Genomic DNA, 11,091 nt, shown 5'->3' with positions numbered 1-11,091 from the left:
TAATATAAAATATTATATTATATATAATATATAATATTTTATAATGATAATGTAATATGTTATGATTAAAATATATATTATAGATAGTATTTTTATATATATAAAAATAATATATATTATATATTACATACATATACATTATATATAACCAATGTATTTTTTGTTATATTATATATAACCAATATATTATATACATAACCAATGTATTTTATATTATAACCATAGAATAATTCAAGGTTGGACTTGATCCTGGAGGTCTTTTCCAACCCAAACAATTCTCTAATTTTGATCTTGCCATGATTTGGGCTAAAGCTGGGTGAGATTTGCCATGGTTTGTTCTCTTGGGTTTTTTGCCATGGTTTGTTCTCTTGGGTTTTTTCAAGGTTTCCTCCAGTGTTGCCCGCCCTGCTGAGCTGGTTAGACTCATTCCCAGCACCCTGGCCAGCTCCATCCCGAAATCCCTGCTGGTTTTTGGGGAAGAGATGCCAAACCTGCAGGATCTCAACAACAAACCATGGACCAGAGAGCAGGTAAAGGGCTCCTCCTTCCCCTCCCTGGCAGCCCTGCCCTCTGTGGGACCATGAATTCCACAAATCCCCCTGGAAACTGAGCCCTTTTCCCTGGAAAACCTCTGCCTTTGCTCCCCAGGCTGCCATGTTCTTCAGTGATGTGGTGAAGGCAGAGCCTGACCTCAGCAGGTAAAGATTTCCCTCCTCTCCTTCCACTTTCTGTTTGTTTTCCTGGCAATTCCCACCTTTCCATGTCCCATCCACACCCACCCCCTGGAATCCATGGACACAGATGGGAAATGGAATGGGAGCCCAAACACAGACGTGGAACACGGAGATTTACCAGGGCTCAGCTGCCAGATACACCCAGGGACCACATTCTCCTTCTAAAATGATGCTGCTGGCTCAGGCTGCACCTGGAATCTTGCTCCAGATTGCCTCTGGAATGCATTTCCAAGCAGGGAATGCATTTCCAAACCTTCCAGGAGGGCAATTCCAGGGATTAATTTAGAGGGGCTGTGTTGACGGTTGTCACAAGGGTTTTGGGGTGAAGGAAGAGACGAGATGGGCTCCATGATCAGAAGGCTTGATTTATTAAGTTATGATATAAACATCTATTATAACTATACTAAAAAGAAAAAGAAGAGGAGTTTCCAGAAGCTGCTAGCTACCTAACAATAGAAAGTAAAGAAGAATAACAAACCAGCTCTCTCAGACTGTGTCCGAGAGATCTCAGTTCTGGATTGGTCACCAACTCCAAACATCTAAACTGGGCCAATCCAGGCAGACTTGTTACATTCCACAGCAGCAGATAACCTATTGTTTATGTCTGGTTGCTGAACTTCTCAGCTTCAGCAGGAATCCTAAGAGAGGATTTTTCATAAAAGAAATGTCTGTGACAGGGCTGCTGTGCCTTCTTGGTGTATTTGAGATGAAAATTGTGAAAACAGAGATTTATATCTGGGAAAACCAGTGGGGGGTGAGCAGAGTCCTGCTCTGAATGCTCCTTCCTGGTGGCTTTTCCCTCCTGATTTTCCTGCTGGGAACCCCCAGGCTGTCCCAGTCTGTGCTCCAGGGCTTCACCTGTGCAGCTGCCGGCGCTGTGGGGGCAGAAAGGTTCCAGGAGCTGGCCAGAGTCATGAGGAAGAAGGAGGTCAGGCTGGGCCAGGACCAGGTAATGCCCACATTCCCAAGGGTTTGGGGTTGTCCTGCAGGTACTGAAGGAAATTGTTCAGCCAGAACAGCCCCTGGGGCTCAGGGGCTGGAGCAGGGGGATTAGGATGGGTTTTAGGGACAGGTTCTCCCCCCAGAGGGTGACCCAGGGACAGGGGGGGTTGTTGGGGTGTCAGGGTGGTCCCTGTGGGTCCCTTCCTGTGAACAAATGTCCTGGATGTCCCTCCCACAGCTCTGAATTTCCCTGAAGAGAGGAGAAGTCCAAACCCTTTGATTTCCATAATTTTTCTCCCCCCTTTTTCTTCCCCCTTTTCTCCCCCGAGCAGCATAAAATCTTTCCATTATTTTATCTTTTCCTTGTGTTTTTTTCTCTCCTTGATCAATCCCTGGTGTCCTTGCAGCTGAGCTGCTTGCTGAGGATGGTGACTCTGCATGGGATTCCCCAGGACTGGGACACTTATCCCCAAGACCTGCTGCTGTTTTTAAGGTAACTGTGCTGTGGTTTCCATCATGTTGCCTCTAGAGCAACAGGGGAAAAATAAAAATTAGTTTATAACCAGGCTGATTAATTTGATTTCTATTTCAGAGTTGTTTTGGCCTCTTCCTGGGGAATAAAAAATGGGATTGCAGAAAGCTGGAGGAGGGTAGATTTGTATGAGATATTGGAATAAATCCTTCCTTGTGAGGTTTCCCAAAGAGGCTGAGGCTGCCCCATCCCAGGCAGTGGCCAAGGCCAAGTTTAGCATTCCCAGGTCTCTGAATGTGCTTTTCCCTTACAACACCAAAGAAAACAGGAAATAAAGTGAATTCCCCTGTTCCAGTACCTCCCTGCTGTGGTTCTGTACCCAAACCTTGAACAGTTTTAACAATAGATTAGTTTGAATTAGCTTGAATTTGAATCTAACAATGAATTAGTTTGAATTTGAATCTAACAATTAGAACAGTTTGAACAATAGATTCCTTCAGGCGAAAATTGATTTTTAAAGAACAATTTTTTAAATTCAGGGAATTTTTAAAGGATTTAATGGCTTAGAAGAAAACTGGGGAAGAACAACTCCTGGAGTTCAGTGTGCAGGTGTGAGAGGTGTTTTATCAGACATGGGGTGCCTCGAGCTTGACCTCATTCCCTAAAATTCATGGGGTTTGTCTTTCCAGCCCCTCAGACTATGCAGGGAACTGCAGCCAGTTCTTCATCAACGTTGGGAAGGCAAATGAGGATGTTCTGCCCAGAGAGGCCCCTCAGAGGCAGCAGCTGCTCCTGGAGGCTCTGGAGTGTCTGGTATGGGGAGAGGGATTGAGGGTCCTGCAGGGCTTGATTGGGGATCCTGCAGGGTTTGACTGGGATCCTGCAGGGATGGGGGTCCTGCAGGAATTGGGGATCCTGCAGGGATGGAGTCCAGCAGGGGTTGATTGGGACCCTGCAGGAATTGGGATTCTTCAGGGCTTGACTGGGAATCCTGCAGGGACTGGGAATCCTGCAGGAATTGGAATCCTGCAGGGCTTGATTGGGATCCTGCAGGGTTTGACTGGGATCCTGCAAGTATGGGGGTCCTGCAGGGATCAGGTCCTGCAGGGCTTGACTGAGATCCTGCAGGAATTGGGATCCTGCAGGGCTCATGGGGATCCTGCAGGGATTGGGATCCTGCAGGGATTGGGGTCCAAGGATGCTCCACCCCAGTTAATGCCTCTGCCCTTCTCCCAGGGAATTCCTGGCACACAAATAAATCAGACAAACGCTGAGATGCTGGGCTGGCTGGTGTGTGAGCTGGATGGGGACTACATCAGGAGTTCTGGGGGCACTTTGCTGAAGGATTTGAGCCAGTGTGGATCTTTCCTGCCCGAGCAAGAAGAGGCCATCAGGGACATCCTCAGCAGTGGCAACACCATCTTTGGGTATGGGTTTTCCTCCTGGACTCTTCCCTTAATCAAACCCATGGTCCTGTTAAGGCCTGAGTGAACTCCAGCCAAGCAGCTTGATCAAAACCCCCCCCAAAAAAATCTTCATTTTGAGCTTTACACTGGGTCTTTCATGTTGTTTGGTTGAAATTATTTCCGCTGAAAGGCCTGGGTGAAATTCTCCTGTAAAATGTGGTCACTTCTGTGTCTCTCTTGCTCGTTATGAAAGCTTTTCCTCCAGTCTGAAAAATTGATTTTTCATTAATCAAACTTCTCTGCCTGGCCTGGTGATCACAGGTGAGGTCAAGCTGTTTGTCAGGCACGGATTTCAGGAAACATTCTGCCTGTCCAGTGAGAGATGTTTGATAAATCCCTATTCTAACACACAGGGAAGCAAAATATTTTCCTTCCTTGTCAGTTGCCCCAAGATCTTGGCACTGAATTGGGCCATAGCAAGCAACAGAAATTCTTTGGGTTCCAGAAAGAGTCTTAAGAAAAGAATGTGTTTGTTCAAGGCCATTTTCCCACCCAGCTGCCCTGATTTATGTCCCTGACAATTTCTGCTTGGCTGCAATGACATTTTGTGCAACAGGAAGTGGTTGAGGTGTTTTAGGGCTTAAAGCTTATGTTTTCTTAACGTCACATGTTGCAAGGATGTAATCCTGGGGTATTTACAGGTGTTTTATTTCAGTTTTGTTCTTCCTTGAGAGCTGATACCTGCTCATTTTCATTGTAGGTTGCATTAGAGATAGAAATGAGACAGATGAGACACTTGGTTTTGTGTAGAATAGCTGAATTTTTATTGTATATGGCTCATTTTTATATGATATTAGAAGGCACTGTGTTTGAATTTAACAGATTAGTAAATTATTGAAACTCAGTTGATTGGTTGGTAATGGTTAGTGTGTATGTTTATTAAACTTTTGTCATTCTAGATATTTTTTCTTTATGGATTTTTATGAGACAGAGTTCTTATTTTTGTAGGTGCAAACTGTTTTCTTACAAGAATAGATTGTTGTGTAAATTGATTTTTATTTTTATAATTTTTTTCCCTATGGGAATTTAATAGCTTAGTTAGAGTAGTAAGGTTTAAATTATGTTTATAAGGCCTTTATTTTATAAGGCTTTACTTATTTGCAATATATATTTGTCTGCAGGCCTCCTTCAGCGTGGTCAGCCTTCACCCTGAGCGAGCTGAGCGGGCTGATCCCCGTGCTGGGTCCCAGCATCCTGCAGCAGATCCCCAAGGTGGGCTCTGCCCATGGCCTGGGGACCCTGGGGGGCACTGCTGGGAATGGGCTGGGGGCTGCAGAGCCAGCCTGGTTCCAGCAGTTCTTCCTTTAAAAGCACCTGGGGCCAGAGGGATGGGGGTGTGGGAAGGGAGGGTTTGTGGAGCTGGGGCCTGGAGCAGAGGCTGGGCAGAGCTAAAGGAATAAGGCAGGGATTTATTAAAAGGCCTCAAAGGATGAACACTGGGCAGTACAAGGGCCTGGCTGTGGCTACACCCAAGATGGGTCAGGAGTTTTCACCCTTTGATAAGTTTTGGTCCATTTCCATATTGGGGTTCATTGTCCAATTCCAGCTCAGGTGATGCAGTCCCACCCTCCCAGACTGCTCTCCTCCATTCCCTGTTGTTTGCACTTTTTGGGGCTGGAGCTGCAGCGGTGTCCTTGGTTCTGGGGCTGGAAAAGGATTGTTCTGTGTGACTGAGCTGTGAGGAGAACTGCTGACACTTTCTGTGGAGTTCAGAGTTCTGTACCAGGGCAGTCCAGAATCTGGGAAACAGGAAAGCTCAAACTGAAGGCATCAGGGTTGAGAGGCTGGACCTGCAAATCCAGGTCACTGCCAGCCCTTTTCTGTCCCTTGGGGAGAGCAGGAATAACTCCCAGTGCTTTGTGAGGAGCTCCAGTCACTGGTGGTTGGGGCAAAGGGACAGCTCAAACATTTAAGGAGTTGGTTTTGGTTCAGGATCTCCAGGCTCAGAGCCCGGTGTGTGAGGAGCAGGGGCTGTGCTGGAGGCACATCCAGCATTCCCAAATCCCCCTGATGATCCCTTTTCCTTGCAGAAAGCTGTGACCACCTGGCTGAGGAACTTTGCCTGGGATTCCCACCTGTCCAGGGAGGAGGTGGCCACCGTCGTTGGGGGGCTCTTGCCCCGCCGGCACAAGCGAGCGGAGGGTACGGGGGCTGCCCTGGGCCAGAGCATTCCCCCTGGGCCCAGGGCTCACCCTGACCCTTCCCTCTGGGCCCAGGGCTCACCCTGACCCTTCCCTCTGGGCCCAGGGCTCACCCCGACCCTTCCTTCTGGGATCAGGGGTCACCCTGACCATTCCTTCTGGGACCAGGGGTCACCCTGGAGCTCCTCAGGCCTTGGGAGAGGCTCCCAGGGAGGTTTGGAGTCCTCTGGGCCCAGGGCTCACCCCGATCCTGCCACTGGGCCAGGGCTCACCCTGATCCTTCCCTCTGGGCCCAGGGCTAACCCAGAGCATTCCTTCTGGGATCAGGGGTCACCCTGACCATTCCTTCTGGGACCAGGGGTCACCCTGGAGCTCCTCAGGCCTTGGGAGAGGCTCCCAGGGAGGTTTGGAGTCCCCATCCCTGGAGGTGTCCAAGGAGCTCAGTGCTGGTGACAAAGTGGGGATCGGGCACAGAATCAACCTTGGAGGTTTTTCCAACTAAAATGATTCTGGGATCCAAAGCTTGGAGCCAAAGGATTTAATTTAACCCTGTGTTTGCCATAGCTTCAGCAGGTTGCCCAGCTGACCTGGAGATAACAAAGACAATGCTGGATGATGAGCTGATGCCTACCAACTACATGCCTGAGGAGCTCCTGCGTGCCTGCCTCCAGAACATCTCCGTGGAAAATGACCTCTACCTGGAAAATGAGCTCTCCAAAATCCTCACCTACCCCTTCAGCAACCCCCAGCTGGCTGTGCTGAAGGAATACCTGGACAAGGTAATTCCAGCCCAAAAATGTCCAGTTTCCACTGATAGGATTGTTCAGGGCCTTGTCCTGGAGAATTTAGCATCTCCAAGGGTATGACTCAAATTTCCACTGATGGAATCACTCAGGGCTTTGTCCTGAGGACTTTGGGGTCTCCAAGGATGTGACTCAAATCTCCACTGATGGGATTGTTCAGGGCTTTGTCCTGAGGACTTTGGGGTCTCCAAGGATGTGACTCAAATCTCCACTGATGGGATTGTTCAGGGCTTTGTCCTGAGGACTTTGGGGTCTCCAAGGATGTGACTCAAATTTCCACTGGCGGGATCTCTCAGGGCTTTGTCCTGGTGAATTTAGGATCTCCAAGGATATGACTCCACTGTCTCTCAGCTCCTCTCCCAGGGTTTGACCATCTTCACTGGGAAAATATTTATTTCTTATCTCTCATTTCTATGTCTAATCAGCGTTTTCCTGGCCTGTTGGCTTTGAGCCTTTCACAGGGCACCTCTGAGAGGAACGTGGCTCCGTCCTCCCTCCAATCCCAATCAGAGAGTTGGAAACAGCTCTAAAATCATCCCACCTTTCCCCAGCTCCCTGAGCCCCGCTCTGAGCCCATCCCTGCGCTGTCTCCACAGAGGTATCCTGATGGTTATCCTGAAAAAGTGCTCTCTGCGGTGGGCCCTCTGCTCCCCCTGCTCAGCCCAGAGGAGATCTCCACCTGGAATATGACAGGTGACACCCTGGCTGCTCTCCTGAAAACTCAGCCCTCGGATTCCCTGGTAGGGGCTTGGCCTTACTCTCCTGGCTTTGGGGCTGCTTTGGGTTCTGAGGTGGTTGAAGCTTCTTTGGTGCCACAATTTTGGGTAGCCCAATGAACATAAACTTTATAAAAGAAAGGCCTTGTAAAATCAGGCCTTTCTGTTTGAAGTTAACCTATTAAATTCCCAATAAAAAAAATCATACAAATAAAAATCAGTTAGCACTTGTAAAAAAAAAGTTCACACCTATAAAACAAGAAATCTATCTCATAAAATTCCATTAAAAATATAGAAACATATCTATAAAATGTTTAATAATGTATAAATGTATAACATATTTTTTATATTTTACATATCTATGAAATCAGTTCATCAAGTGGGGTTTAAGTGTTGTACTAATCACAAACAATGTTAGTGAAGATAAATTACATTCCTTTTGCATGTTGTGAATTTTCTTTTTCCTCCCCAGAAGAAAGATAAGCTAGAGCCTCTAAGGTTGGAGAAATGAATGTATATTTTTAAAAAATTAATAAAAATAAACACAATTAAAATTAAAAATAATAAAATAATATGAAAATTATGTACAATAAAAAATAACTATTATAGATAAAAACCAAATATTTCTATCTCTAACACAAAACTCATAGCAACACAAACAGTTCCATTTTACTTTTGTAATTATAAAATATACTGAGTTTCTTTCAGGGATGAAACCACACCTCCTGATTGAATTGAATTCATCTAATTAATTGTGTTTCCAGGCCTCAGCAGTAATCAAACGCTACGTGGAGCTGGGCAATGCCCTGAATGCCACGGCCCTGGATGCCATTGGCACCAAGTACGTGTGCCTGCTGAATGCCACCGAGCTGAAGGCCATCAACCCCTCCAGCCTCAAGTGAGTCCCACGCTGGGCTGTCCTGGGCTTCTTCCAAAAGCCCTTTCCCATCCTGATTGTGTTTGTGGGGTGCCCCGTGGTGGGAAGGAATGATGAATCTGACTCTGTGTTCTCAGAAGGCTCATTTATTATTTTATGATGCTATAATATATTAAATAATACTAAACTAAGCTATACTAAACTATACTAAAGAATACAGAAAGGGTACAGATAGAAGGCTAAAAAGATAATAATGAAAACTTGTGGCTCTCTCCAGAGAGAGACCTTGATTAACCATTGAGTCAAAACAATTCACATGAAACCAATGAAACTATCTCCAAGCAATTTCCAAAGCAGCAAAACATAAGAGAAGCAAATCAGATAATTATTGTTTTCCTTTTTCTCTGAGGCTTCTCAGCTTCCCAGGAGAAAAATCCTGCGTGAAGGGATTTTTCAAAAAAATATGTATATCACACTTCATTTTTTATGCTCTCAGGGAAAGGGAATTTAGGGAGCACCTTAGAACCTGCCAGGCAGAGCTCAGATTTCCAATCCAACTCTCTTTATTTCAGCCCAGCAGCTGCAAATCTGACTCTGTGCCTGCTTTCATCTGCAGAAGAGTTAATTAAATTGAATTTCATAGAATTACTGAGTCCTTAAGGTCGGAAAAAGCCTCTCAGATCATCACCCAGCACTGTGGTCACCACTAAACCATCAGGTGCCACATCCTCGTGGTTTTTAAGCATTTCCAGATTGAACTCCTCTTAAAGACTGAATTAAATCAAATTAAATTAATTAATTGCCACTTCGCAAACAGACAGATTTATTGGGCACCATCAGAGCCATCATCACCTGAAGGACAAATTCTCAGCAGGAAACTGGGCCATTGTTTTTCCTCTCAGCTTCTCTCCGTAGAGCTGGGAATTAGTGATCACCTGTGCTGTGCAGAGACTCCCAGAAAAACATGCAGAATATGCAAAAATTGAACAGGTTGAAGATATTAAAAGCTTTCTTCACCCTAAATCTTTATTTTTCTGCAGACTGGCGTCTCTGAATCCTTCAGCCTGTTCACAGGAGACAAAGAACATCTTGTACCAGAAAGCCAAAGAAGCTTTCTCTGACCAGCACCATTCACCTGCTTACTATGAGTTGATTTTACCTTACTTGGGTATGTAAAAATCCAGGATGCTGTGGGGAAAGAGAACTCTTAGCCACAAACTAAATTGGTATCCAAATCTATCAAAGATTTTGGGATTTTCAAAGTCAAGTTGTTAAAAGTTTGTCTTTCCAGCTTGTAGATAGTACAAAATATTCTGAGCCTGCTTTAAGTTGCCCAAATCTGTTTCCCGACCATCACAGGGAAAATCAAACTCAGGATTTATCTCAAAGCCTTTTTCTGTGTCACAATTTTTTTTTCACTGTTAAGCCAAGAATTTTACCAAATTCTCCTCACCCTTCTTTCCACTGTTTGGCATTGCCACAGATTTTTAATGCCCAACAGAAGAACTCCCAATAAAAAAAAGAGGAGCATCACCACGTTTTGCAGCTGGACCTCAGTGTGTTATCAGCCCCAGCCTAATGGGGTTGGGAGAAATCCTCGTTTTGTGCAGTGCTCCTTTGGGGTGTGCCATTCTTTGATGCTCTCCTTGCTTTGGTGCAGGGGGGGCTCCTGCTGCAGATCTGAAGGTTCTCAGCAAGGACGACGTGAACATGAACATGAGCACCTTTGTGACCTTGAGGAGAGACTCTCTGATGGTGAGCTGGGCCTTGGAATTCTTTAATTCCCTGCCTTTTGTTGTGTTCAGTGCTTGGGTTTGGTTGTGCTGTCCATTGGTGGAAGTCATCAAATCCAAATTCCATCAAATCCAGATTCCATCAAATCCAAAATTTCTTCTGTTAGACCAGCAGAAAGTGGGGAAAGGGCCTGAAATACCTTAAAAAACAGAATCTGGAGTCCTGGGTGGATGCAAAGGCAGCTGAATTTCCTCAGGGCAGGCTCTCACAGTGGCAGGGGATGAGCTATGAGCCCACAGACAAGGCAATGGCACCAATTTGGGCAGAAATCCCGGTGATTTCAGCAGGGGTGGGACCCCCAGCTGAGTGCAGGAGATTTTTCTTCTTCCCATGGAAGCCCCATCATTTCCAGAGGGGTCCCTTCCATCCCAGACTTCCCACCCTGTCACATATAGGTAAAAACCTTATTAAAAAAACACAACCTTATAAAATCAAGTCTTATTTTATTTATATATTAAATAGTATATATTAGAATTATTTAATATATAATAAATATAAAATATTACCTATTGAATAATATGTATAGTTATTAAATAGATTATATATAGCTATTTTCTGCTTATTAAATATTTAATATTAAATAATATTTTAACGTATACATTAAATAATATAGAATTATTTAATATATATAATATATTAAATTTATTATATCTATTTATATGTTGTTTATTATTATTCATTCTTTATATATAATAAATAATTAATATATTACTATAATATTATTAATAGATTATATCATCAATATACTATTAAAGAATAAATTATTACCTAATTTATATTTTTATATTAATATTTAATAATATATAACGATATTAATATAAATGTATATTTCTATAGAATAAATATATTCATTTATTTATTAATTTTTATTTATTTATATATTATTAATATTAGTGTATACTAAATATTACATATTAAATTATTTTCTCTATTTTTTATTAATTACATTTTTAAAGATCTAATTTCTCTCTCTTACACGAGGCCCATCAGCACAATCCTAACTCCTGCTGTGCGTCTGTTTGTTTTTCCCCAGCTCCTGACGCCCGGGGAGGTGCAGGGGCTGCTGGGGGTGCAGCTGCCCCAGCTGGCCCAGTGGCAGAGCAGGGCCCCGGTGCGGGAGTGGCTGGCGCTGCAGAAGCAGTCGGA

The 11,091-nt window shown here is 44.4% G+C and overlaps 1 protein-coding gene across 1 annotated transcript in view; it reads left to right on the top strand.

The window, feature by feature from the left end:
• LOC106631929 (mesothelin-like) overlaps positions 1 to 11,091 on the top strand; it is a 22,916-nt gene that overhangs the window by 10,062 nt on the left and 1,763 nt on the right. Inside the window, exons 6-19 of the mRNA XM_031061066.1 lie at positions 384 to 530; positions 649 to 698; positions 1,563 to 1,683; positions 2,084 to 2,169; positions 2,838 to 2,961; positions 3,385 to 3,575; positions 4,736 to 4,826; positions 5,645 to 5,756; positions 6,329 to 6,534; positions 7,155 to 7,298; positions 8,039 to 8,172; positions 9,192 to 9,319; positions 9,812 to 9,906; positions 10,979 to 11,085. Of these exons, the coding sequence (XP_030916926.1) occupies positions 384 to 530; positions 649 to 698; positions 1,563 to 1,683; positions 2,084 to 2,169; positions 2,838 to 2,961; positions 3,385 to 3,575; positions 4,736 to 4,826; positions 5,645 to 5,756; positions 6,329 to 6,534; positions 7,155 to 7,298; positions 8,039 to 8,172; positions 9,192 to 9,319; positions 9,812 to 9,906; positions 10,979 to 11,085 (1,736 nt within the window). The remainder of the gene's footprint in view (positions 1 to 383; positions 531 to 648; positions 699 to 1,562; positions 1,684 to 2,083; positions 2,170 to 2,837; positions 2,962 to 3,384; positions 3,576 to 4,735; positions 4,827 to 5,644; positions 5,757 to 6,328; positions 6,535 to 7,154; positions 7,299 to 8,038; positions 8,173 to 9,191; positions 9,320 to 9,811; positions 9,907 to 10,978; positions 11,086 to 11,091) is intronic.

Source organism: Geospiza fortis, unplaced genomic scaffold (assembly GCF_000277835.1).
Source record: "Geospiza fortis unplaced genomic scaffold, GeoFor_1.0 scaffold213, whole genome shotgun sequence".
Lineage (NCBI taxonomy): Eukaryota > Metazoa > Chordata > Aves > Passeriformes > Thraupidae > Geospiza > Geospiza fortis.
The sequence above is the reverse complement of the archived record's forward strand: the minus strand, read 5'-3'. Positions and strand labels throughout refer to the sequence as shown.